General features: G+C 48.0%; 3 protein-coding genes across 6 annotated transcripts; 2 read left to right on the top strand and 1 right to left on the bottom strand.

The window, feature by feature from the left end:
* Positions 1-26,781, top strand: LOC122389759 (CCR4-NOT transcription complex subunit 7-like). Of its 3 annotated transcripts, XR_006258024.1 has the most exons (10): positions 1-61; positions 2,567-2,610; positions 2,982-3,175; positions 6,763-6,956; positions 7,354-7,515; positions 8,753-8,912; positions 10,126-10,221; positions 10,414-10,552; positions 12,095-12,323; positions 23,482-23,897. XR_006258024.1 is itself a non-coding variant. In XM_043382100.1 (9 exons), the coding sequence occupies exons 2-8, from the start codon at positions 2,589-2,591 to the stop codon at positions 10,543-10,545; spliced, it is 960 nt and encodes a 319-aa protein (XP_043238035.1). In that variant the 5' UTR covers positions 1-61; positions 2,567-2,588; the 3' UTR covers positions 10,546-10,552; positions 24,847-26,781. The 3 variants fall into 3 exon arrangements, 1 of the variants encoding a protein (XP_043238035.1); XM_043382100.1 differs by lacking the exons at positions 12,095-12,323; positions 23,482-23,897 and adding an exon at positions 24,847-26,781; XR_006258025.1 differs by lacking the exons at positions 1-61; positions 2,567-2,610; positions 2,982-3,175; ... (3 more) ...; positions 10,126-10,221; positions 10,414-10,552 and adding an exon at positions 10,761-11,564.
* LOC122389756 (putative nuclease HARBI1) lies at positions 12,949-18,721 on the top strand. The gene is made up of 3 exons (XM_043382083.1): positions 12,949-13,190; positions 17,336-17,458; positions 17,560-18,721. Exons 2-3 carry the CDS (start codon positions 17,364-17,366, stop codon positions 18,518-18,520), a joined length of 1,056 nt encoding a protein of 351 aa, XP_043238018.1. The 5' UTR covers positions 12,949-13,190; positions 17,336-17,363; the 3' UTR covers positions 18,521-18,721.
* LOC122389755 (mucin-5AC-like) lies at positions 18,908-22,856 on the bottom strand. Of its 2 annotated transcripts, XM_043382081.1 has the most exons (4): positions 22,621-22,821; positions 20,490-20,652; positions 20,183-20,263; positions 18,908-19,903 (listed from the first exon to the last, which is right to left on the bottom strand). In XM_043382081.1, exons 1-4 carry the CDS (start codon positions 22,684-22,686, stop codon positions 19,137-19,139), a joined length of 1,077 nt encoding a protein of 358 aa, XP_043238016.1. In that variant the 5' UTR covers positions 22,687-22,821; the 3' UTR covers positions 18,908-19,136. The 2 variants fall into 2 exon arrangements, with proteins under 2 accessions (XP_043238016.1, XP_043238017.1); XM_043382082.1 differs by lacking the exon at positions 20,183-20,263 and having other exon boundaries at positions 22,621-22,856.
* Positions 26,782-26,955: the final 174 nt, after the last annotated feature.

Raw genomic sequence — 26,955 nt, 5'->3', positions numbered from 1 at the left:
CTGTGGTCGGACGTGGTATAGACCACGTATAGACGAGGCGTGACAAAGGAAATATAGCGTGGTAGGTACCTACTGTCACTGTTTTCACCTTATTTTTTTGCATCCTTTGTCGCGGAAATTATCTTGATCTGTTGGCACTTATACTTACTTACTTATACTTATAAATCGCGGAATTTAGAAAGGCCACTTGGCCTCTGGGATCCGGTCTTGTCGAGCTGTTTGTCTGTATTGTGTGGTGTTTCAGTCGTATGGGTGAGTCATGTGCATGAAGCGTGCCCAGTGACTGTCGAGCCTGGCCTTGAATGAGTCGACTGAAGGCGCATCAACAACAGTCGATGGCAGCGAATTCCAGTCGTTCACGACTCTCACGCTGAACGCGTTTCGTCTGACTCTGGAGTTGGTCCTGGACTTGGAAAGCTTCCATGTGTGTCCACGGGTCCGGGACGTCGCTGCTCGCGTAAAGAACTTGGACGCGTCAACGTCAACTCCCCCGTGGAGCACTTGGTAGACCGTTATCATATCGCCGCGGCGACGACGGTAGTAGAGAGACGGCAGGTTAAGTGTCTGGAGCCTCGCCTCGTAGGGGAGTTCGCGGATGCTGGCGACGAGCTTTGTGGCTCTCCTTTGGACCCTTTCAATCCGCTTCTGGTCCGCTCTGTTGAATGGCCCCCAGACCGCGTTGGCATACTCCAGATGGGGGCGGACCATTGTCCGGAAGAGCAGTGGCAACGTGGTTTCGTCGATGACGCAGAAGGATCGCCGAATGACTGCTAGGATGTGAGAAGCCTTGGAGATGGCGGCCGCCGCTTGCTCTCGGAATTTCAGCTGGTGGTCCATCTGCACCCCCAGATCCTTCTCCACCAAAACTTGTACGAGCTCGGTGCCTCCCATGTGATACCCCTGCCTGTCGTCTTGGCGACCCAAGTGCAGGGAAACGCATTTAGCGCGATTGAAGGGGAGTTGCCAACGATCCGACCACTCAATGAGTGCATCCAGGTCTCTCTGGAGTGTTTGGGCGTCTGAAACCTGGCTGACACTTCTGTACATCTTCGCGTCGTCGGCAAACATCTTGATGGTCGACGACACGTGGTCAGGTAAGTCATTTATGTACACCAGGAACAAGAGGGGCCCCAACACGGTTCCCTGAGGCACTCCACTGGTGACAGATACCCACTCTGATTTCGTACCATTGACGGTTACGCGCTGCTGCCGATCAATCAGAAAGGCCCTCAGCCATTCCAGGAGTTGGCCCTTGATGCCGTACGAGTGTAGCTTGAGCAGTAGTCGCTGGTGGGGCACCGAGTTAAAAGCCTTGCTAAAATCGAGGTACAGGGCGTCGACAGGTTTACCTTCGTCGAGATCGCGAGTCCAATCGTCCAGGGTCTCAAGAAGTTGAGTGACACAGGACTTCTTCCGTCTGAACCCATGCTGCTTACTGCTTAGCTGCTCAGTAGAGGTCAGGTACTCCATCATCTGGTCACGGATCAATGATTCGAAAACTTTGCAAGGAACAGCAGTCAGTGTTACGGGTCTGTAGTTGGCCGGGTAGCGCTTAGGACCCTTCTTGAAGATGGGGACTATGTCGTCCTTGCACCAGTCGGTGGGTAGGGTAGCACTGGCCAGGGAGTGGCGGAAGAGCTGTGCCCAGTGTTCAGCCATAATGGTCGCCGTCTCACGCAGTATCCTTGGGTGCAATCCATCTGGTCCTGGGGAGCTGTCGGGTTTGAGCTTCAGCAGCTTGTCTCTGACCGCCCTTGGGCTAACGTCTATGGTGTCTAGCGAGGGACCCGTGAAGGCAGGTGGTGGTGTTGGCAGGGCCGGGTCTTCAGATGTGAAGATGCTGTGGAAATAGTGGTTCAGTAGGTACATTGTGCATTGTGACTGAAGTTACAAGCCACACCAACCACTAGTCTGGATAACAAAGCTGCACCAGCCCACATCAGCCAGGCTGGAAATCCCCACTAGCCCACTTCAAACAAGATCCACAATTCCCAGGACAATGTATCTTTCAGTCAGGGACACTTCAGGGTGATAACCAACTTCTTCAGCGCTAAAGAAATTAAACTGTGATATCAGAGGCAAACAAGAAGCTTACTATGTGATGTCAGAACATTCCTGAGGCTTCCATACTGGGGATAATGATCAATTTGGCTCACATTATTTAAAAACAACTCTGTACTCTAGTAGAAATGCCGAAGTTTACTCACCTTGCTCACCTTATGGGGTTCCTCCACTTCCCAGCCTTACAGGACAGGTGTAGGGAGGGAGAAGAGGAACCTGGAAACGCAAGACATGCCAGTTCTTCAATGCTAGAACTAACCTTGGCAGTAATAATACATAACAAGAATATAAATCGGATGTTGAGATATGTTGGATTAGGTCTAGTTATGTGAGAGTATACATGGTGATGTTCATATTATTTGTTTTTGTGGAGGCTGAAAGCTATCATGCAAGCATACATTTAGACTGTGGTTTGACATTCAAAGATATAAACATATCTTTACATATACATTTGCAATGTGCATTTACAATATCACTATGAATTCTTGACATTTCTGTTTTTCAGGTTACTTCTGGATTAGATTGAGATGACCATGCAAAATGGAAATGGTGAGGAATGATTGCACTATACTGTTTGAATGGAAAAGCATGGATGAAAAGATGCTTGCTTTACCTGTGATAATTCTTGCTGCTATTTTAATGACTACAAAATAACTAACGCCTTGATGAGGTACTGAGACATTTTCAAAAGTTTTTTTTCCTCCAGTAATTGAATCAGTAGGTAGGTTGATATTTGCTGTGCTGGCAGGTAGGTTGTGACCATGATGTTGAAAATAGCATCGCAAGTTTCCTGAACAAAAACTGTGCCCGCGTTCCGGCCACTACCGATATTGTCACGTTTTAGTCGGGTCAGTGATCCCCACCATCTGGTCTCTCGCTGCCGTCCTGCCCCACCAGTCACCGCCTGTGTGTACCTCCAGCGTCCGAGTCGACGGGCGGCTGGCCGACGGGCGGCGCGCAGGCGGGCTCCTCGTGGCCGGCCGGCTCCCACACACCGGTCCAGCCGACGCCCAGTAACGAGGAGTGCGGCATCCGCGAGGTGTGGGCCTACAACCTGGACCGCGAGTTTGACAACATCAGGAAGGTGGCGCAGACGTACAAGTATGTCGCCATGGTGAGTCCAATAGAGTGGAGCGTGCGGTAATTGATCGGGAGCGGGACTTATGGAAGTGGTAGTTCGATCGTGAGACCCTTTTGAGCTATGGAAGGCAAGGTAATCACCTTGCAATCAAATCAGAAGCCTAAAGAATCGGAGATTTCGGGACGTTTAAATTTTGAGAGGCTAATGACGACATTCTGAACGGCTTAACCCTCTAGTGCCCCCGGTATCATATCTGTAAGTCAATTTGCAGAAAATTCGCGTGCTAATCCTGAAGGCGAAAATTGTTGAAACCCCTGCTGTATCAGAAGTGGTACGTCTTGGCAACCACCTGGTGGCAAAATTTTTAAGTAATGATTTCTCAGTTTCCCACCAGGTGATTTTGAAGAGGGTCAGTTTGTCCTTTGCTGAAAAGCTATTTGAGATGCAAGTGTAAATTTTAGCATTTGAAAAACAAAAAAATAGTTATTTTGAAAGAAACTTGGTATACTGTGAGACAAATGTCCAGCATTTATCACAGTATGTTGCAATACATCGCAGCTATTTCAGGGTCAAAGATATGGACCCCTAATTTGGGGGATACTAGATATGATACAGTGGGCATAGCACTCCAATATTTTCTATGAAATTTTCGCCGCTGCAACATACGGTGTGCCAATACCATAAGTTTTCTCAGGTGATAAGCATTGCAATGGCCTGTGAGTCATTGAAAATGACGATGGTACAAGATGCATAACTTTGTGAAGTTCGCACCTCTGGCGTCAGATAACTCTATTTCGCTCCAGACTCGATATTTCATAACGATATTCGTACGCTTATGCCGCCTCTCATCCTTGTCAATCACCTAACATCTAGCTGCCCATGAGTGGCCTTACATGCCTCATACATCTCGACTTTTCTAACGCTCATAGGAATCTGGTTTTCCAACTGTTTGATGATGATAACAGTGAACTTTTTGATCTGCAGGACACTAGCAGACCATATCTTCTAAAACCACGTTAGGAATGACATGCCATCGATGACAGGCTTGTTGATTTCAAGGGACGATCATCCGTGCAAGCATTTATGCTTGCGAAACCAAAAATTGAGACTTGACTATGTATGTTTGGGAAAGGAGGATTCAGCGGTCTCTTGCACAATTTCGATATTCCAACAGGGTTTGTGGACGGGCTTATGTCTTGTGGGTCTATGTCTTAGCTGGGCATGGCCGAAGACTTGCATTAGCAGCCAGCCAGCTCTTTTCATTCATACTGGAGAACGACTCACAATTTGTTTGCGATTCAAATCCCCTCCGTTCATCCCAGTATTAAGAGATTGAATGTGGAGTGGAAAACTACACCGTCATCGTCAGAGGAAGCTGGCTAAACGGACTCGCCATGAAGACAGACGTCAAGACCGAAGGACGTGGTTCCTTTGATTTACGTATCCAAGAAGTAGGCAACCATGCACTGCTGCCAGGATCCAGCAGGTGCCTGACACCTGGCAAACACTTTTACTGCCAGGTATGTCATTTGTTGTCATACTCGTATATTGACATATGCCGCCAAGTATGGTAGCTGATTGCCACTGAACAAATAGGATTTATACTAAAACATGGACACTGACCATAAGAATACAAGTTAAAGTGCGGCATTGCGTACGCTCACCTTTATATGAGGTCAATGAACATTGTGCAAGTTCCTGCCGATCGGTACACAGTTACCTGTACCTTTGTTGTCTGACACGTACAACGGTTACTGCACTGGTCACTGGTCAGTGCGCGGCTGTTGTACTGACGCCGATGACATGAGGACCGCACGACCAGTCAAAGTGCTAACTGACGATTCACAGGCTGAGAGTTTCAGTCACCAGGGATTGTCCGGCTATCGTGAAGATAAACCAACATTCGTCTTTGGCATTGATTCCGGTCCGTCGGCAGGCTGTCCAGCATTTTGCATCAGAACTGCTTCACTTCGACCATCTACCGACCAACCGTAATGTCTTCATTTTTGTATCAAGTATGTATAATGCACGTTTGAGAAGCATGGCCCACATGTCTGAATTATGAAAAAATGCACAAGTGCAACGCGCTGTATCGTGGAAATTAAAGGAATAGAAGGCACTCGTAAAAAGATGCCTATGATTAGCGTTGTTCCCTTAGTACCGACTGAAAGGGCATTTTGATACAAGTAGGATGCCAATGAAATATTAAGAAAATGTTCTGATAAGTGGCGCACAGTAAAGGATTTCTTGTTTGCATTTTACACATTTTAACTGCCGCTTTTATCTCTGAAATTTTTCAAAACATATATCTTCTCATCTATGTCTTCACTTCCTTCTGTGTGGTCTGATACCACTAAAAATTACCAAGTGGAATGCCCAATGTATCATATTTGATACACAAATTATTTCCGAAATTTGAACTGCGAAAAATTTTTTGACTTCAGATTTCGAACAAGGGACCCAAAATGAATCATAGGTCATGAGGTGCTAATTTTAGGAACCGTGGAACTATGTGTGGGCATTAGAGGGTTAAATAAATACGCTGCCTTCACCTTGAACATTTCAGACGTTATAGGGTCAGTGGAGTGGCCGCTCCGTGCCGTGGGTCCCACCCTGAGTCTCGAGTTCCTCTTTCCCCGTCAGGACACCGAGTTCCCCGGTGTGGTGGCGCGGCCCCGAGTGTGAGCCCCCCCCCCCCCCTCCCGTCAGGACACGGAGTTCCCCGGTGTGGTGGCGCGGCCGAGTGTGAGCCCCCCCCCTTACCTCCCCGTCAGGACACGGAGTTCCCCGGTGTGGTGGCGCGGCCGAGTGTGAGCCCCCCCCCCCCCTTACCTCCCCGTCAGGACACGGAGTTCCCCGGTGTGGTGGCGCGGCCGAGTGTGAGCCCCCCCCCCCTCCCGTCAGGACACGGAGTTCCCCGGTGTGGTGGCGCGGCCGAGTGTGAGCCCCCCCCCCCTTACCTCCCCGTCAGGACACGGAGTTCCCCGGTGTGGTGGCGCGGCCGAGTGTGAGCCCCCCCCCCCCTTACCTCCCCGTCAGGACACGGAGTTCCCCGGTGTGGTGGCGCGGCCGAGTGTGAGCCCCCCCCCCTCCCCCCTCCCCGTCAGGACACGGAGTTCCCCGGCGTGGTGGCGCGGCCGAGTGTGAGCCCCCCCCCCCCTCCCGTCAGGACACGGAGTTCCCCGGTGTGGTGGCGCGGCCGACTGTGAGCCCCCCCCCCCTCCCGTCAGGACACGGAGTTCCCCGGTGTGGTGGCGCGGCCGAGTGTGAGCCCCCCCCCCCCTCCCGTCAGGACACGGAGTTCCCCGGTGTGGTGGCGCGGCCGAGTGTGAGCCCCCCCCCCCTCCCGTCAGGACACGGAGTTCCCCGGTGTGGTGGCGCGGCCGAGTGTGAGCCCCCCCCCCCCCTTACCTCCCCGTCAGGACACGGAGTTCCCCGGTGTGGTGGCGCGGCCGAGTGTGAGCCCCCCCCCCCCTCCTTACCTCCCCGTCAGGACACCGAGTTCCCCGGTGTGGTGGCGCGGCCGAGTGTGAGCCCCCCCCCCCCCTACCGTCAGGACACGGAGTTCCCCGGTGTGGTGGCGCGGCCGACTGTGAGCCCCCCCCCCCCCCTCCCGTCAGGACACGGAGTTCCCCGGTGTGGTGGCGCGGCCGATAGGCGAGTTCCGCAGTGCGCAGGACTACGAGTACCAGCTGCGGCGCTGTAACGTCGACCACCTGAAGATGATCCAGCTGGGCGTCACCTTCTTCGACGAGCAGGGCCGCATGCCGCAGCCGATCACCACCTGGCAGTTCAACTTCAAATTCAACCTCGTGTACGTCACCGACATCCACTGTGGTAGACGAACTGACAAGATTATTACTAAACGTGAAAAGGCAAATCAGATGAACTTGACCGATTTTCCCCAGTCAATTATAAATCTATAAATGAATGAGGTATATGAATCGATGAATGAATGGAGTTTAGGAATAAATATCGGATGTCGTGATGTGTGTTTGGAAGCGATAAGAGCTTCAAATACTTTTTTATTCTAGTTTTGTTTTTCTTAGAGCAAATGATAGTTTTTAATTGTATCCGAGTATAGAAACTCAAGGTACCTACTACCTAACGATATGCTGACGTTGAAACCTCTTTAGTCACTTTAATCATCCATGACCTCAGCCCCTCCCGCCATTCGCCGCCGCTGACCCGTTCGGCGCTGCCGTTCCCAGCGAGGACATGTACGCACAGGAGAGCATAGAGCTGCTGCAAAAGTCGGGCATCCAATTCCCGGTGCACGACGACGAGGGCATCGAGCCGTTTGAGTTTGCCGAGCTCATCACCACCTCGGGCGTGGTACTCATGGACGACGTCAAGTGGATCTCGTTCCACAGGTGAGCTGGGGTCTGGGGAACTCGGTTCACCTAGGGATACTGGAGGGGAGCTTCGTAGTTCGTACACTGAGATGAGTTGGAGATCTGCTCACCTAGGGAGACATGTATATAAGAAATATTTTTTAATGTAGCCTGATGCCCATCATATATTAGTTAAGTTTTAAGCGAAATAGACAAAGAGAATAATATTTCGACCACGGGTCATCATCAGATTCGAATAGGAAAATCATTCGAAATCATTCATTCATTCATTGAAAATCATTCATTGGATTTTCCTATTCGAATCTGATGATGACCCGTGGTCGAACTATTATTCTCTTTGTCTATTTCGCTTAAAACTTAACTAATATATGATGAGCATCAGGCTACATTTAAAAATATTTCTTATATAGTATATACATACTAATAAATATGCTCAGCAATAGCATCTCCATTCTAAAAAATGACGAACCACCTAGGGAGACTGGAGGGGAGCTTCGTCCATTGAGGTGATAGATAGTTTATTAGATGCCTCCACTGGCATGGATTTTGTGGCATGCACGTCAATCACACAAGATAAAAGGTAAAATACATGACAACCGGTAAACGACCTTGAGCACACCATTGTAAACATGCATAAAAGGAGATAAAAACAAAATGCTATAACACTAAAAACACAAATAAAAGTATATACACTACACAACACACGACCATAAATCACCTATTGTTCCATGTGGAAATCGCGCGATACGTAAAGCTGCGCCGCGCAAACTCGGTCCTCACTCTCGGTAGCTGTAGCAGGCCGTTGGCCACCGCTCGAGTTTGGCGGCCCGAGACATCGCTTCGGTGGATCAGCTGCCCAGTCAGTGCCTCAGCCCCACATGCAGGGTTAAGAAGGCGACATATGGCAGCGATGTCCCGCTCATGCACCATCTCATCGACTGTGGGCCATCCCAGCTCTCTAAGCGCCGGTGTCACGTGGTCTCGCCGTGACAGTCCCGAAACGATGCGAACGCCAAAATTGATAGATAGTGATGTGGAGATCTGTTTCCACAGGTGGACGTGGATGCACTGGTGTGAGAAAGGGATATTTCTTTTGATCAGATGAAATCTTATTTCAGAGCGTTGCCGGTGTTGTGCGCATTTCTATAGGCTCGTGATTGGCAAAAATGCGGGATATATGATAAATGTTTTTCTCCACTATGCGTGATAGTAGAATTCGCTCTTGACAATAACTGGGAACGACTGTGTATTTCAGCGGTTACGACTTCGGCTACCTTCTGAAGATACTGACCAACCAGAACCTGCCCAAAGAAGAGTCGGAATTCTTTGAGCTGCTCCGGATGTACTTTCCCACAATGTATGACGTCAAGTATCTGATGAAGTCGTGCAAAAACCTCAAAGGCGGTCTACAGGAGGTGGGTTACTTCTCCGTCAGTAAATGCTATATGATGGACTGTGACCTATAGGCCTCTTGGTGAGTGTTGAAACTATGAGCTGGCTCGGCACGGCTGTGTGGACGTAATGAACATTCTTAACCCTCGCATGTGTAGGGGGGTCGGATGGACCCCCCCCCCCATGGTTTTTCGCGTAAACTCGTGTAAAAAGCGGCCGATCGCGACGAAACTTTCAATACCCTCGCATTGATCAATTTGACACCTACCCTGAAAATTTCATGACCCTGACCCAAATGACCTTTGACCTGTGACCTCTTTTCCGAGACCATGTTTGGCCGGAATCGCGATTCGGCGTACGTCGGCTCGCATTAGCCGCGCGTTTGCAAGCTTTTCGTGGTTTCAAACGTTCAAACATGTGATTTGATGTTGCTCCCATGCATTAGGGTGGGTGTCAAGGTCACCTGAAGGTCAGGTCAGGTCATTGACCTTTGGTGACCTCGGGTGACCTCGGTTCACTTTTTCGTGTTTTACATGTTTCCAGGCTAGTTTTTGGAGCTGAATTCGAATTTAGCAACCATTTGAACACTTACGAAGTAGTTTTGGTGCCTTCGTAACATGTTACGAAGCTGTCAGAGGCGGTTGACACGTACTACGAATACCCGTCACGACGCCTACTGATTGACCTGACCTGACCTGACCCGACCTGGTCTAAATGCTTTAAGACATCATCTGTGATCAAAACTAACACGATATTCGTGATCAGCACCCCGAAAAACCCCTTAGCAGCCACACTTTACGACTTTCTAATAGGTCCCGATTTTCCCGACTTTGGGTCATTGACCTGACCTGGAAGGTCAACCAATGACCTAGGACCTTAAAATTGGGTATCATCGGCTTCCTCTCGTCACGGGCAACACGCTCGTTTTTTCCGCGAAGCTCTAGCTCGATCAGGGGCCAAACGGCAAGGGGGGGGTCCAACCGACCCCCCCCCCCTACACATTAGAAGCTGGAAAACGCCGCACACATGCGAGGGTTAAGATTTCCTTCTCGCTAGTCGCCGGACGTGTACGTAGTGCACTGAGTGTACGTACAGTGCTGTGTGGGACTGTGGCGGCGGTATGGGCGACACCCAGCCTGTCGTGTGTATATACGCGGCACACCGACTGTGTAGGAGCATGACAGCGACCCCTCTCGCCCCTGCTTTGTGAGTCTGACAGCGTTTTTCCTGCCGCAGCTGGCGGAGCAGTTGGAGCTGGAGCGGGTCGGCCCTCAGCACCAGGCCGGCAGTGACAGCCTGCTCACCGGCGCCGCCTTCTTCAAAATGAGGGAGGTCAGTCGCACACACTACTAGTTTGGAACGGGACATAGCTTATCCTTTGCCGCCTAGTATATGTGTTACATAGGTAACTCAATAAGTCAGTTTATGTTTTCCAGCTACATTTCGCTCCCAGCGCGCCTCGCTCTCGTTCAATCGCCACTACAGAGCGCTGACTGTCCTCTCCCTCCCTCCGTGCGCCGTCAGATGTTCTTTGAGGACAACATTGACGACGCCAAGTACGGCGGCCACCTGTACGGCCTGGGTACGCCGTACCAGGTGAACGGCGGCGGTCAGCAGGAGCCGGCCGGCGAGCCCGCCACCAGCAGCTCCAGCTAGGCGGGAGGTGAGCAGATACTGCCGTCAGCGGCGGGCGGACGGGGGCAACCGTAATAGTGGGGACGGGTGAGCAGGTAGTACCCGTAGCGTTGGTAGGTCATGGGACGGATGAGAAGATTGCAACCGTGACTGGATGATGCGCGAACAGCTATTAGCTCTTGTAGCGGCGTGGGGGATGGGGGCATGGGTAACCCACACTGGTGGAGAGAGAAATGAACGGGCTAATCAAAGGAAAATGAAGGGTGGAGAATACGTACATTGGCGTGATAGCCTGTTTGTTGCCTGGGTTATGGTATTTGGCTCATAGCCCGTTCCAAAAATAAACTAGCTATGCAATATATGTATTTCCAAGAGCCCGTAGCGGTTCACGGGTGGGCTAGATAAACGCAGTAAAGGGACATCATTATCGCCATCTCTTGCCTGAAGACAAAAATCCTAACATTTACGATTCTCGTTCAGCGGTATCAGCGTTATATCAGTTGATCATTTGACTCTATCAGTTGGGCAAACTACGGGGAGGTAATCACGAACTTGATTAATCAAGTTCATGATTATGACGTCATGAAAATAGGGCGTGGCATGACCATATAAGGAGTTGTAATCAAGATTTTGATTACTTTTCGTGCACCGAACTATTCAAGTGTTTCGTTTCGATTGTTATAATGTCCATATCGACACGATTTTTTACCAGGTGAAACGCAATATTCTATTCTCCCGAAATGATATGGACCGGTAGCAGTGGGATATGTACTTTAGCTCATATGGCGAAAGATAAACTGCTAGCCTAACTTTTTCAGAAAAGTGATATTTTTTAAAGCCCTTTTTAGGCGGATATTATTCTTTTATCCGCATTTTTACGTTTCTAATTTAAAAATAAATAATTGGACATTCATTTTACACACGTCTTAAATTGGTCGTAATAAACATTTCTTCCAAAAGGCACCGTCGCCTGTTAGCACGCCGCCATTTGTCGTGTTGTCGGTGTGTGGGTGAGGCCGGAAATTAGCGCCGAATTATTGGTAATTTGGTTCTTATAGGTAAAATTAGCATTTTTTCAATAATTTAGATCATGTTTGTAAATTTGAATAGCCTCAACGTTCATGTGCGTCGGTATAAATGTTGAAATATCGCGATAGAATTTATGATGATTTTGTAGGCTATCATGGCGCATGCTTTCCGCGGTATAATATTTTAATTATTTACAAAGTGTATTGCTATTTACATGGTTATAGTATATCTTAAAGTAAATAATAGGCATAGTTTGTTGTTTGGGGCAATTGTTGATTAGAGAGGCACATTTAACTGCCCACAGTAGCTAGAAATGTTGTGGCCTGGCAGGTTGTGCAGAAGTTTGTAGTGTGGCCATATCATTTATTCAGTCAATTGTCTGTGCAAGTAGGGACCAATAGGATATATCTTTTAGTTTTTAATGAAAAGTTAAATTTGGGCTTATGCTAGGTTATTCATACTTACATTCTAAGTGGCTTTGTCATGGATTCATAGAACAATAATAGAAGTGGTGACTGCAAATGTGTCTGTTTTTCCACAGCTCATCAAAGCACCACCTCCTCGCTGTAGCAGTGGGCGTCGCTGTCACCACAGTATTGTTCAGGAAGCTCATGATAAAGGTACCTATGGTCCTACGTTGAGGAACGCTCAATCAAAAAATGATATGATGAACTTCTTTGGAATTAAGCGGACTAAGTACAGCTACATTTGTATTATGTGCATCGCTCATGCAAGACAGCAGGCCAGGATGCAGGGACACACAGCTGCAGGTATGTATGAATTGTTTTTGCAATAGATGGTTGTAGTGTTTTGTTTTGTCGCTGGTGTGTCACGTTCAGTTTTGTGCATCACGTTCAGACACTACAGTGGTCCAGTCCAGTGTACATTTTGCACACTCAAGCTGGGCATGCTGAAAATAATTCGCTGGATTTGTCGCTGGTGTGTCACGTTCAGTTTTGTGCATCACATTCAGACACTACAGTGGTCCAGTCCAGTGTACATTTTGCACACTCAAGCTGGGCATGCTGAAAATAATTCGCTGGAGCTCCTTCAGTGTGATCTCATGAAGTTGCCTGGCACAACTTTGGAACTTTGTGAGCTCACATGACTCATCCCCAGTTTTGTCCTGACACAGCCCAATCTAATCCTTTTTCAAGATACAGGCATTGTCTAATGCTTTCAAAAAAAAATCATCGTAATCTAAATGCAGAAACTTCTTCACTAATGCATGTGTAATTTGTACCCACATTTTCCAGACTGCCGAGTCTGAGGCATTATACATTATTTTCACATCATGTGCCGAAATGTAGTACCTATCAGTGCCCTGCGCCAACTCATCGAGGCCTCTTGCACCAAACTACCTACCTAGATAAATTCCGATTTTACCTAAATTCTCTTGCACCAAACTACCTACCAAAAAACGCTACCGTGAAAATTTACCTAGAAATTCTACCGAGCGGCATGAGAACTTACCAATTGTTAAAGTCCGACCGACTGTTTTCCTCTTGCACCGAAAGCCGGAAAGTAGTACTCGCGGAGGAAATTTTGACGTTTTAAAGGTAAATTCGGGCCTCCAAAATAACTAGCAAAAGCTTAGGTAAAAGTGAAGTCATCGCAACAGTGAAGACATTGAAAAGGTGAGTGAGATGAACTATTGTGTAAATAATGATATCAAAATGTTTCTCTTGCTTGGTAATGTTTCATCTATGCATGACGTAGCCAATAACACATAATAAATATCAATATTCTTGAGAAAATTGCCATGCACTGTAGAAGGCTTGAGACTGAGTTTGATTGCTTTTAAATATGCATTTAAAGGTGATAATTGTGGCATTAGCCCACTAGGAAAATTGAGTACGTTAGGTATCATGTTTTGTTAAAAATGCTTGCTCTCTGTAATGAATTGCAATGAAAAGTCAAAAAAATCTTCCCTTAATGTGTATGTTCTTCATTTCAAATGCTGACAATAAATAGGTGTCTTTCTATCAAAATCAAAATGTCACAATGACAACACTCGCTGGGTTAAGGGATCATTTGCAAACTAATTGACATGGTCAAAACAATAAAATTCATGTGCTCTTCAAAATAAAGAGAGGCATCTAAATATGACAAAAGCCGAGGTACATCAAACAGTCAATGTTGAAAAAGAAAAATTACAATTTCTGCTCTATGCTCTCAAGAAAACTTTAATTTGAGATTACTGGATATTTCATCTTCCATTATTACGGAGCGAGCGAAGCGAGCGTAGTCTTTCCTTAGATTAACGGAAATTTCTGAGTATGAGCGACCGGCCGGCCGGCCGGCCGGCCGGCCGGCCGGCCGTGGTCACGCTTCTGCGAGGCTTATATCTCAGCAACCACTTGACCGATTTACATGCGGTAATTTTTGTAGGGTAGCTTCATTCCTTCTACCAAGTATTGGACTATTCCCGATGCATGTGGGTGACCCCTTATGCACGTGCCACGTGCAAAACGAAGAGGTGTCACTTTTGTAATTGTTGCAATATCTCGGTAACTACTTGGCCGATTGCGCTGAAAGTTGGCATGTAGGTAGGCACCCACTAGGCACTGCATATACATGTGCCAGAGTTGGGGTGCTGCTGCACGTGCGCACGTGCAGGGGTCGTTTCCAGATCTCGAGAACGGCTGGACCGATTGCGCTCAAATTTGGTACACGGTTAGGGACCGGTTAGTAGGGTGCCGTGCACAAGTCAGTTGGGACCCATTTTGCACGTGCGCACGTGCAGGGTGCCGCTTCCAGATCTCGAGAACGGCTGGGCCGATTGTACCCAAATTTGGCACATCGCTAGAGACCAGTTAGTAGGGTGCCGTGCACAAGTCAGTTGGAGGTACCCCCTCGCAATTTCGCACGTGCAAGGCTCACCCTCTCGCTCGCTCCGTTAGTCGCCCCAAAAGGCGTTATACTGGTAGTACATCTCAAGTGGCACGTCAAAGATATTCGGTAGCTGTTAGGTAGGTTAGTTTAGTATCATATGTGCATGGAGGCATGTGATAGATCAATTACATCAGTGGATCTAAAAACAAAAAGATAAGATCATACCAGAATTTGGATCCCACACAAAAATTATTTCTTGCGTCTATGATCTAATAAGATCTGACAACAAACCAAAGCATAAGCCAATAACAGCTGTTCGCACAAGGATTTAAGCTCTACCACCATTTGCAAAATGTGAAGCGGTTTTCCAGTGTGATTTGATGTCCTTAAGTATCACAAAACTATAAATTGACAGTAGTGGCGGAACACCTTCAGTTAGGGGGGGGGGGGGTACTGCTGACTTTTGGTCTCATTCTTTCCATGCAATGCCCATAGGGCTAATGTTAAAATGCCAAAATCAAAGGGGGGCACGGTACCCAGGTGCCCTCCCCGCAGTGTTCTAAAATTGGATATTGGTTGGGTGTGCCGATGAAGAAAAAAATCCTAGGATGAGAAAAAAGAAAGCAAGTAACTGCAGTATTTTTGCAAAATGGTGTAATGCCAATTTTTATGCTAACTGATAAACCAGGATTTCATGTCAGGATCTTGACAGGGTGTGGAACAAAAGGATGTGGGTGCATCACTGTCAAGTGACATGTGAACTGGCTGTTGGGAATACATGCAACTCTTTTCAGAGATGTCATTCATATTTCGGTTGTCATATTATGTCATTCATATAAGTCGGTCATTCATATTTTAGGGATGAAAATATTCTCCCCATTAGGTGTGATTTGCCACCAAAAAGACTGAAAAATGAAACACCGCCTCCCCATTCCGCCGCCTATGTAAATTGCTATGTGTATTGTGTAATCACACAATATCCCTGAAACACCTAATGTAAATTGCCACAAATGATCCCATTATGATTATATGGCCACAAAAAGAGAGCACCGACAGAGGTAATGATGTATGATACCAATGAAACCATCAACAAATTATATAGGTAACTGGATACATGATTGTGATGCTATTGTAGGTGAGATCAAGATCAGTGGTATTAGAGTTTAAGAACATAATTCAGATCCCAGGTCAATTTCTCGGACCCATGTGAATGACTGTCTAGTAAAATTATATTTTCATCAACAGGGCTTTTTAAGAAAGTGGCCTTGTGGAGCACTATCAATAATTTTACAGAACTTATAAATCTGCACTTGTTACTGATGTGCTCTAGCTCGCACCAACTAAACTGGAATTCAGCACCACCCAATGCAGTCACTTATAAGAACGTATTTTATGAACATTTTTCTAGGTTGACGTGGTTTGAGTCGTGAAATACAGGTTTTTATTTAATTCTTAGCCTAGGGTGCAACAGAGGGATTTCATCTGATACTTGTTTTATTTCTTCTGGTTAAAAACAGTAATATGATTTACGAAGCTTTGCCCATGTTAAATTTTGCCTGGAATCACTTGTGCACTATGCATAGGTATCATTCCAGCTTGAGCTGCCATTATCTCCCCTTCCCTTACCTTACCTTCTCACAGTCAATCACGAAAAATGGCTTTGGTGACCCTTATACACAGATGTGAATTTCCCAGCCATGGGGAAATTTTATTCAGTAACACATGCCCTTGAATCCACCAAATATACCGATTCTCAACTTCAATGGCCTCGACTCGCGCCACGTGGAAATGGACCCCAACAATTCGCGCGCTAACTGCGCCAGACCGCGTTATTTCCCCCCGTCATAGAGAAATGAACTCTTCCAAGCTATCGATGTAGCAAATAACTTGTATAAATAGGCATTTAAAATTTTGTGCTATTTTCAATGTTCATGTTGCCGGTAGAAGCCACATGTTTTTGAGTTGTTTATATTTTTTTGTAACATGTATTTCAATTTTATTTGTTGACGAGCAACAACTTTGTTATCGATATTCATGCAGTGGCGTTGTCAGTCAGCCGTCAGGCAGGGGCCAAAGAAGCCAAAACTCTTTGTAATTTGTTAAGATAAACAGCTTCACTCTAAAACGTCCTCAGTCACTCGTTTTGTTATAAACATATCACCTTCTGCAACTAATTAATTTCTAATGGAAGGGGCTAGTCGCTAGTCCCGTCATGTTCGGCCACGGCCCGCATGAATCCGCCTATGACGGGCGATGGCCATTCCACTGCGGAGTGGGAAGTGGGAACAGCCGTTAGATGTCTCTCTACATTTCATATAGGTGTCGCGCTAGAAGGGCACTCGGGAGCCACAGCATTGTTGACCTCTATATTCGCGGACCAAAGCGTTAGCAGATAGATAAAGACGGTCTCGTACGCTCCCCTGTAGAGAGGGGGGGGGAGACCCAAAACATATGTTCAAAATTAAAAAAAAAAACACTCCAAACCACTCCAAAAACCAGCCTGACAGATAAGATCCTTCACCTGGCGGCTGGTGCCTCCTGTGAATAACTGCTAGTGTCTGTATCTGACCACTAGGGCCCCTCTGACTCCTCGAGGTCAATGAAATAAGGTTTCGCTCGTCAGTTTTACCAGGGCTATCAGAGGCCGTTTGAATTTTGACGATCGGCCCAGTACCTAGTTTCGGAGATAAGGAGGGGGATCTGTAGAGTCGCCCCCCCCCGTCTCCAGCCACTCGCGTTATGGAAAATATCCCAGTCATGCGCGGGTTAAGGATTAAATTACCTACTTACATGTGTGATACGCAGTTTTGTCATAGTCATAGTTGCTGACGTACATGTGCCGTAAAAAAACATTGCGATGAGTAGGTGTACCCACTTGTGTCCGCAAGCCATGCTTTTAAATGGTGCCGACCACGGATCAAAACCATCTTATGCATGTTGCTTCCAGATAACGCCTATGCATTGCCGGATTGACTATGGCCGATGATGACAATTTTGAGCCTCGGGAGCGCCGCCAGCGGAGGCTCCGTCCGCGCATCAACATGGGAGCACTGCATCCAACGACATTCAGGTGACTACTTAATGTGCATGGGTGCCTGTATGCCGCATGTCAAGAGTGTCATTGTATTCATTCGAAAGCTTTATATAACCTTAAATCCCGTTTCTCTTTAGGGAAAACTTCCGCCTCAGCGTCGAGGTCGCCACTGCACTGGAAGACCTCATTAGCGGAACGGTGGCGCACGACACGGGCTTAAATATGGCACTGACACCTCGCCAGCAGCTGCTCGTGTCGCTGCGGTTCTATGCTACCGGTGCGTATCTGCGCCTGGTGGGAGACGGCCACGGCGTCTCCGAGGCCACCGTGTGCCGCGCCATTCACCGCGTGACGGATGCGATAATCCACCGCTGCCCAGGGGCCATCACCTGGCCGAGCGACCCGGCGGCTCTCGGACGTCTCAAGGAGGACTTTCGACAGGTCGCCGGGCTGCCCGACATCGTGGGGTGCATCGACGGCACCCATGTACGCCTCACCGTCCCCCGAGAGCAGCGGGAGGCGTATATCAATAGGAAAGGCTTCCCGTCCCTCAATGTGATGGCTGTCGCTGCACCCGACCGCTCAATCGTTGCATTGAGCGTGCATTGTGGCGGTCGGGTGCACGACGCCCGAGTTTTAGCGACATCAGGGCTGCCCGACTATTTCCGGAATGGAAATCCTGTAATGGGCGCCATGATGCTGGGGGACAGTGGCTACGGCCTGTCACCCTGGCTCATGACGCCCATTGCAGACCCCACCACCGCCGAGGAGCGCGCATACAATAACGCTCATGCGCGCACTCGTGTGGTGGTGGAGAACGCCTTCGGCGTTTTGAAAATGCGGTTCGGGGCGCTCGAGTTCGGGCTGCGCCTGAAAAGTGTGGCCCGCTGCGTGGCGGTTATTCACACGTGCTTTATCCTACACAATATGTGTATCAAGGGCGGTGACTTCGGCGAATGGCTCGGACCACTGAGGCAAGATGAAGGAATGGTGCAGGAGCCAGCTGACGGGGCGGCAGAGCTGCCGGCGGCAGGCGCCGAGAGGCGGGCGGGTCTTGTGCGCCGCAATGACCTCGTGCGGCTGTTCGTACGCCATTAGCTGGTCGATACTCGGGCCAACCGCAGCTAGGCGACAGCAGAGTCGTCTACTCATGGCCAGTGGCCTATGGCTATGTACGTGTGCTTGAGTGTTTGTGTATTTGTATACGCTTGGGGATAGGGAGAGAAGAGGGAGCGAGGGGTATAGGGAGCGAGCGGGAGAGGGAGCGAAAGGGAGAGGGAGAGCAGCAAATAAAAACATGTTTGATGGTTGCTAGCCTTTTTGTAAGGTATTTGCGATTGACAGTGTGTTTATGTTTGACCTTTGAGTGAAACTTCTGTACCTACCATGTGTAATGGTTAGGTGTTCGTTTACAATTCATGTGACATACGATTCAGTCCAAGCCAGAACCATGAAGAGGAAGCTTGAAACTAATTACTTCTTAAAACGGTTTATTTCCTTCACAAGAAAGGAATAATATATTTGAGGCGTATTTCATTCACGTGACTGTCAAACCGAACTAATTAAGTTAACTTTTTCCTTAAAAACAAAACAAACAAATTTAGCCAGAGTCGCCACCAACTTCGACAGCTCCGGCTCCGCCTCCATCTCCGGGCAAAAGATGCCGGCTCCGGCGGCTCCGGATCCAGCTCTAGCTGCGGTTCCGCAGCCCTGCTCATAGCACATATGTCAGGGTTGGTGTGGGAGTTCCTCCCTGCAGCATGTCCTCCAGGATCTGTAAGCTGAGGTAGGTGCGGAGCAGGGTCACCTCCTCCGGCGTCCGTCTGAAGAGTGGCGTTGAGCGGATGAGCTGGAGGCGCGCTTCAATCTCATCGCGGTTTCTCTCCGATGCCTGGGACGCTCTAGTCGAGAGGGCCACGTCAGCTGACGAGGCCTCGCCGGTCGAGAGAGCCGTGGCGCTCTCCTGGGACGCACCAATCGAGAGGGCTGCGTCAGCTGACGAGGCCTCGCCGGTCGAGAGAGCCGTGACGCTCTCCTGGGACGCTCCAGTCGGGAGGGCTGGGTCAGCTGACGAGGCCTTGCCGGTCGAGAGAGCCGTGGCGCTCCCCTGGGAGTGGGACGGAACAGTCGAAGGGGCTGCGTCAGCTGACGAGGCCTTGCCGGACGAGAGAGCCATGGCGCTTTCCTGGGGCGGACCAGTCGAAGGGGTTGTTGCGTTTGACGAGCCTGCCCTGGTCGAGGGGACGGTCGAGAGGACCGTGGTGGTTATCGTGGTCGCATTGGTCGCCGGAGACTGGGCGAGCGGCGTGCCCAGCCCTATCAACCGACCGTCTTCTGTAGTGAAGTAGATACTGGGTGCTGATGACGTTTCTCCCGCGGTTGTCAGTGCGGTTTCTGGGCCGGCTTCTTGCTGATTCGTCATCATCTGGCCCCAGGTAATCCCGCCAGGAACCTTAAACGACGTCAGGTAGTTGTCTCTGCCTGCCGGAGTGAAAAAAAAAACAAAGGGATGTAAGAGACAGCGGATCTTGGCGCCCTTTTGCCTCACGCTTACGATGTTAATCCCTTGGGTCTGGGAAGGGGTGCCGTCCCAAAGGTTTTCTTTTTTTTTGTCATGATAGCTTCTAACACACTAACACAGGAGAAAAAGAGCTTAGCTCGGACATGTCTGATCTTTTGTTTAAGCCCTCCAAAGACAATGCATAAAAAATATTTAACACTACTATGTACCGTTACATCTGAAGGCTGAAAGTAACATACCCACGCAATCCATGACGGTATCGTCGAGCTGGGTCCAGACCACTGCACCTGCCCCCGACTGGTTCTTTTGCTGGAATTTTTCTGCAACAGAGGTAAGTGTACGGCGTGAATATTTGCTCTGTGGGGGATATCAACCAAAACATGTGCGGCTCGGTTCGTCAAAAGCTGTTTCTAAAGAACTAACGCCTTAAAAAAATTGAAGTCTGCGTATATGATATAAGGTGCGTTATTTGGTTAAATGCCATTGTGCTAGCACTGCAGTGTGCTTAATTGCGATGTCGTAGTGGTGGTAACAATGGTTACTCACTTTTTGTCCGGTCTTGGGTGTTTTTTATAACACCCTGCAGCATGCTTTGCGTCGATGTTGCGTCATTTATCAGGCCAAGTTGAATGGCTCGCTCGCGTATGCGACCCCATTCTTGAAGCCTACGCGAGCGGGCATTGGGGCCCTTAAACTCTCCATAAAGTGTCTGGAAAAGGAGAACGTTGACACACTTTATTTCCATATCTGTTGGGTGGGTAATCAGGCAAAACTCAGCAGATACAGCCGGTATCATAAGTACCTACTCCGCCTCCCGAGATTCACCATTGCAAATGATTTGTCTACTTTGTAGGAGAACAAACAAATTGTAATGCTCGAAGGATACTAAAAGTTAGCCTTAAACTGCACAACATGGTCGATGAGTTTGTAATCCAAGAATCTATTGGCATCGGAATAACTTTTCCTCCAATGTTTCCTCTAGTTACAACGCAATGTTGTCGCTCCCTCGGCCTAGAGAAGTTTAAAAATGACAAACTTTAATGGTAACATTTATCATAATAAAAATGTTACGGGCGCAGAAGCCTGCGAAGAAGTGATATTCGAGGACTCTTTGAAAATGACGAACATTTTTTGACGAACATTTGTAAACCTTCGGATTTAGAACCTCCGAAGGTTCTAATTTCGTCTCTGATCCACCCGCGTCCATCTCTGACTCCCCCCTCCACATCTTGCGTCTTTCGTGTTTGTATTATATGAATTCCTGTGTGCTGCAATGTAACCGGACTCGTGATGACGATAATCTTTCAGCTCTATATTTGCGTATAGAGTTCAGACTACAATTTGCGTATCGATACTACAATTTGCGTATCGATGTCGGAAAATTGACATTTGGAAAAGTAGCTTTTCCAAGTAAATAAGCATCCTGACTTGGGCATTGCAGCTGGCCTCAAAAGCTGTATTTTGATGATATTTCGACGACGCATAATTTAAGAATAGTAATTACGATTTGTGTGTAGGTATAATATGCATCCTTCACGGCAGAGAGTCGTGAAGGATGCACGGCTAAATCGTGTTCCCGGCTGTGGCGGGAAGCCGTCGCGCGTCGGCGCGCGGGCGCGGGCAGAGCGCGTGGAAGACAGAGGTGTCTTACATATTCATAACTAGCTATCTGTTTCTCGGACATTCATAGCCCATTTCGTCTCAAGACTCAAGGCCCTCTTCACCTTAGCAGGGGGGGGGGGGAAGTGCCATCTTTTGCAGGGACCGAGCCCGTGTCGCGTTGACCACATTTAGCCATTTTGTCCCAGTTTTGCATTTCATTTTTAACGCGTTAAGTCTATCAAGCGAATTCAAATTTGCGAAAATCTATTCCATTTCCGGCCACATACTACGCACTATCCAGACGGACGAATGCACTATAAAAGGTATAGACGCATATGGTGATGGTGCCTACCAGGGCTGCGGTGTAAGTCGGAGTCGGAGTCGGGCGGAGTCGACAGTTCTGATCGGAGTCTGAGTCGGGATACGTTTGGAAAAACTGGAGCCGGAGTCACAAGAAATCCAGCGACTTCACAAACCTAGCAAGGCTTTGGAGTCGGCGTCTGTCTGAGTTGGAGTCGGTCGGAGTTGACAATGCCACCCGGAGTCGAAATCGGAGCTTTTAAAGCTGGAGTCGGAGTCTGAGTCACCGAAAACTAATCGACTTCGCATCTCTGGTAGGTACCAGAGTCTACTACCTATATAAAATTAGCCATGAGGCTGCTTGAAATTTGTGTCTAGTACGTATGCATAACTATGTAGAATTGCATGCTCTTTTTTAATAGTGACGGTACACTACATAGGAACTGGAACCATTTAATTCAATTGCCCACATTAAATGCCTCCCCCGAACAAAGAAAAAATTAAGGAATTGTTTAATTTTATCTGAGCTTGGATACCTAGGTACACATCATATCATCAAGCACGTTTAGGAACACAGGGATTGTTGCAATGTTACAGCTCCACCCGTGATGTTGCCAAGGATGCTAATGGTGCATTGTAATTTACAAAATTATGCCTACCCTCTAAATATGCGAAGATCACGGCATCGAAATTATCGCAAAATAAATGAGCTAGAGCCTCGTCAAAAATGCTATATAAACGCGACTCCTATCTTGGATAGCGCAGTCGCACTTACCTTGCGTTCATCACGGATGAGCTGAAACAGTTCAAGCTTTTTCTGTTCCGCAATTATTCGCTTCATCTCCGCTTGCACTTATCTTTTGCTCGTTCGATTGAGAATTAATAGTTAAGAATTATCATATGAATACCAAGGGACGCGAAGGATGAGTAGTTTTGAAACAAGCGGTCAGATACGCCACTTTGTTGCCATGGCAACGTCAACCACATTATAATTTAATTTACTCAATCTTTTCATTGAATAAAGATATATATGTATTCGAAATAATTATTGGAAGCTAGTAAAGGTTGAAAATACGTTTTAACAAAACAATTTTTTTTCTTTTCCGTTCGTTTTCTAGCACCTTTTTCCTGCCCAGGCCGCCGAACATCCAATCCTAAAAACGCGAGTTGTCAAATTTACCTGGACAGGTAGGTAGAATGGTGCAAGAGAAGTTGCCGCCGCAGGTAGTTTTACTAGGTAGGTATTTTGCTGATTCTACCTAGCTAGGTAGTTTGGTGCAAGAGGCCTCAGGTCCATGTCTTGTCTTGTTCGCCTTGTTACATCCGCCTACCTCTCCTCCATCATTTCTTCCTTCCATCTTTCCTTGCTTCCTTCCTCACTCCCTCTCCTTCCTCTCCTCTCCTCTCCTTCCTCTCCTCTCCTCTCCTCTCCTCTCCTCTCTCCCCTCCCCTCCCCTCCTCTCTCCCTCTATCCCTCTCTCTCTCTCTCTCTCTCTCTCTCTCTCTCTCTCTCTCTCTCTCTCTCTCTCTCTCTCCTTTACTTTACTCTTTCCCTCCTTCTCTCCTATTCTTTCTCCTCCATTTTCTCCCACGCAATGTGAAGTGTACCTATAATTTGGTTATGAACATTTTGCAGGGGATGAGCTGGAGAACCTGCAGCGCATTCTCCAAGAGACGACGGAAGCCAACGGAGGCCCGCAAAACTTTCCATCCCATAATCGTGAATGGAGAGCTGGGCGGGGAAGACGCGGTATTCGTCGAGGCCCAGGAGGTGGTATCGGCGCCACCAGACCAAGCATTCCTGCTGTGGCAGGCCACCTTTTGGATTTTTAACATCAAAACTCCTAAAAACGTGGTCAATCTGAATTGGTTTCTGAGAACCAAAGTGTTTGGTGGGGTGAAGGCCGATGTGCCGCCATCAGCGGCGGCCATTGCGACCGTGAAGCAAGTGGAGTGAGATCCCCGTAGAGCATGCCGCTGCGGGGTGTCGGAAGCGTTTGCCAATTCTTTGAGCCTTCCACCGGCAGGACTATAAATACACATTTCTTGAAATATATCTTTGATCTGTGCTTGGTTACACGGGCTCCGGGTTGTGACGCTATTCGTCCAATATATGTGGTCGACGGTCGTATGCAGATTATCATTTGAGCTGACTTATGATCAGGCCGCTTATCGCGGACAGCGGTGTTCTTGCTCGGGGCGGTCTTTTTTCAGCTCCGTGTTCGGCAATGTGAGCGAGCAAGCGCGAGAAGAGGTGTGCTCGTGCACAAGTTCACATGTGTGTGCCACATCCCTAACTCGTCTAAAGCTTACACAGCTATTGAGTCTCTAGCCACCCACCAAAATTGAAAAACAATCGGTGACGCCGTTCCGGAGATACAGAAATAAGGTGCGCGTGTGCAAATATATCCTATCCCCGATTCGTCCAAAGCTTATAGCTAATCCGCTTCCAGCCACACACAAAATTTGAACAGGCTCGGTCAAGTCATTCATGAGAAACATTAACTGCAACATAAATTCCATCCCACCAAAACTGACTGATTTTGTCTATTATATACCTACACCATTATCATTGTATCTTTTAATTAGCTGCATCGTTCAACGCTCGCCAGTAGCACGATCAGCGCGATCAAAATCGTGATTAGCCAGCTGAATGCGAAATCAAGATCATGATTAGCCAGCTGGCTGCGTAATCAAGAAGTTGATCATCGGACTCCCGGGACGACGCCTCGTAATCAAGTTGTTGATTACGTTTTGGTTGCAATCTACCGCCTCACGATTTTCAACTTGAATCATTCAAAGATTACACTTGTAGAGTGACTTCTTCTCTATCCGTCTTAAAATTTTCGTGCATCTCCGTAGACCCTGAATCGAGATTCGGCCGTTTTCGTGACGGGCTGCAAACATGACCAAATATGGGCATAAAATAATCATGAACTTGATTAATCAAGTTCTTGATTACCTCCCCGTAGTTTGCCCAACTGCTATCCCATTTTCCCAGGAGTATTGCGGGCTGCTTTCGCTGTGAACCGGCCGGAAGGAGAAGGGAACGGGGCGACGGCGGGAGCACGGAAGCTAATTCAAGACGCTCTGCAGCCCCGCCGGTAGGTGGTTGCGAGATCTGCGAATCACCGACAGTGGCGACGTCTGGTGAGTCAACCGAGTACCCTCGTACTCCCGTGCCAGGCTGCCGCAACTCGTGTCGTGAATGAAAAAGGCAGGCGAATGGGAGGAGAGACAGAAAAGGCTGTGGTGCGTCCGGTAGAGGAGCTTTTATCCAAACTGCCAGACCGGAGAGCTAGTAAGCGATCGGGCGGGTGACGGTATGTGAGCGGCTCACAGTGTGCGGCTGAATTGACGACAGCTGCCTTTTCGGTGACTGGTGTTGTTGTGGTTGGCTGGTCCTCAGTTTATCCGTGCCGCTGGGTTTATTCATTGTGTGAGCGGCAGCGCAGTTCCCAGTTGAGACCGCTGCTGTAGAGCCAGGGGCCGCGTATACAGTCTCCTAGAACTCTCCTCGCCGCCAGTCTAGTCGATAACAGGGTCTCACTGCGAGTTTGTTCACCTGGTGTTTGTCCTATTCTTATTACGTTTTATCCTATTTTTCTGTAACAAGTTGCTGTAGTTAGCGTTGTAATTCATTATTTATGGTCCTTAATGCGGCCTTACAGTGGTGCACACATGCTAGATGTATCATACACTTACCTACCATGTGGTGGGTACATGATAGGACGGTATTCTGTACGATTATCTGTCAGGCGTCGCTCCTTTTCCCCATGGAAGTGGCAGTCTTTTGAAACCGTCAAAGGTGACAATCATTAAAAGTTCGTCCGGTGGAGGCTAGACCGCTCTCCTCTGTCACACTGAAGTGGGTTACGCCCTGGTAATTTTATCCACTGACGAAGTTGAATGTTTTGTTGTTTGTGTGGCCACATCGACATTACTGCCTGTTGGCACCAGCCGAGATTGATTGGTGCCAGGTCGCTGGCTAAGCGCTACCGCTGTGGCTGGCACTTCGCGCACAGTTACCGAGGAATGTTGTTTTGCTGCTAACATCTCTGCTACACTTAGTGATGCCCACATCGTTGGTAGCGGACTCAGTCTGACGTTCTGTCGTTACTGCTTGACTGACAAAAACTATCTAGTGTTGGTAGTATCAAAAAGGTCACCTCTCTTTTCACTTTTTTGTTGGGGATCATCCCTCCTTCCGTCCCCTACATTTTCCCTAAGAAAGATCAAAATGTTTTCGGCACATGCCATTGTATTCGCATAAAAGACTTAGTCCTTCTCGTGTTGGTTTGTCAGCTAGTGGCACGGTCCAAATAATCGATGATCAATGTGCATAGCTAACCATGCGCTTACCGTTCTCCACGCTTCTGGAAAACAAAACATGTCACTGTTGGTTATTTGTTGAGCTTTCCGTTGATTCAGCCCACTTCGAGCACATGTGGTGCCGTGGTGGTCAGTAATAATGACTTGACTCTGTTGTACAATTGCAGATATATAATATTGTCCTGTAGGTATGTTCCTTGTTGTATTGAGCCTTATTTATGAACTTTTGCCATTGTTTCATAGCATACACCTGCTAACTACAATGCTGGCATTAAATAGACAGTTTAGCCACGCAGCTTTCTGAATGTGAGGTTCTCAAGAGAGCTGGCATAATCCAGTGTGCAACATCGAGCTGCCTTTTGAGGAACTGGCCTGACGGGTCATAGAAACGTATGGCTGTGGTATGTGTAGATGGCAGGTGGCTGGCCACCGGTTGGGAAGACTGGACGCGCTCTGAACCTAGTTCCCGTTTTGTCTGCTTGTAGTCGAGTTCAACGATATGAAGTTAATCTGCTCTGCCTGCACCAGAAGCGAGGACGTTTTGTATGCTTACGCCTCGCACTGTGTTTATGATGTAACTTGACAAATATACTACCAAACATTACAGCCGCTTCTTGTAATTTTTGTTAACTTCATTGATTTTTTGAGTCACTAACGCGTACTGACATTCCATTCGGGTTTTGATCAAATGCTGAATGCCAACGGCATCTAGTTCTTAAGAATTATATTTCTCGTGAATGTGGGCTTCCTGATTCGTTCAATATGCTTATGCCTAAAA

Source organism: Amphibalanus amphitrite, unplaced genomic scaffold (assembly GCF_019059575.1).
Source record: "Amphibalanus amphitrite isolate SeventyFive unplaced genomic scaffold, NRLGWU_Aamphi_draft 000370F_arrow, whole genome shotgun sequence".
Classification (NCBI taxonomy): Eukaryota; Metazoa; Arthropoda; class Thecostraca; order Balanomorpha; family Balanidae; genus Amphibalanus; species Amphibalanus amphitrite.
Note: the sequence above shows the minus strand (reverse complement) of the source record. Positions and strands in the feature narration are given on the sequence as shown.

Coding starts and splice junctions, on each gene's coding strand:
- LOC122389759 (XM_043382100.1), top strand. CDS start 2,589: ATGACCATGCAAAATGGAAATG. Junction 2,611..2,981: donor GACCATGCAAAATGGAAATG/GTGAGGAATGAT, acceptor GTGTACCTCCAG/CGTCCGAGTCGACGGGCGGC. Junction 8,913..10,125: donor TCAAAGGCGGTCTACAGGAG/GTGGGTTACTTC, acceptor TTCCTGCCGCAG/CTGGCGGAGCAGTTGGAGCT.
- LOC122389756 (XM_043382083.1), top strand. CDS start 17,364: ATGGCCGATGATGACAATTTTGAGCCTCGGGAGCGCCGCCAGCGGAGG. Junction 17,459..17,559: donor CTGCATCCAACGACATTCAG/GTGACTACTTAA, acceptor GTTTCTCTTTAG/GGAAAACTTCCGCCTCAGCG.
- LOC122389755 (XM_043382081.1), bottom strand. CDS start 22,686: ATGAAGCGAATAATTGCGGAACAGAAAAAGCTTGAACTGTTTCAGCTC. Junction 20,653..22,620: donor TCATCCGTGATGAACGCAAG/GTAAGTGCGACT, acceptor CTCCTTTTCCAG/ACACTTTATGGAGAGTTTAA. Junction 20,264..20,489: donor CACCCAAGACCGGACAAAAA/GTGAGTAACCAT, acceptor CCTCTGTTGCAG/AAAAATTCCAGCAAAAGAAC.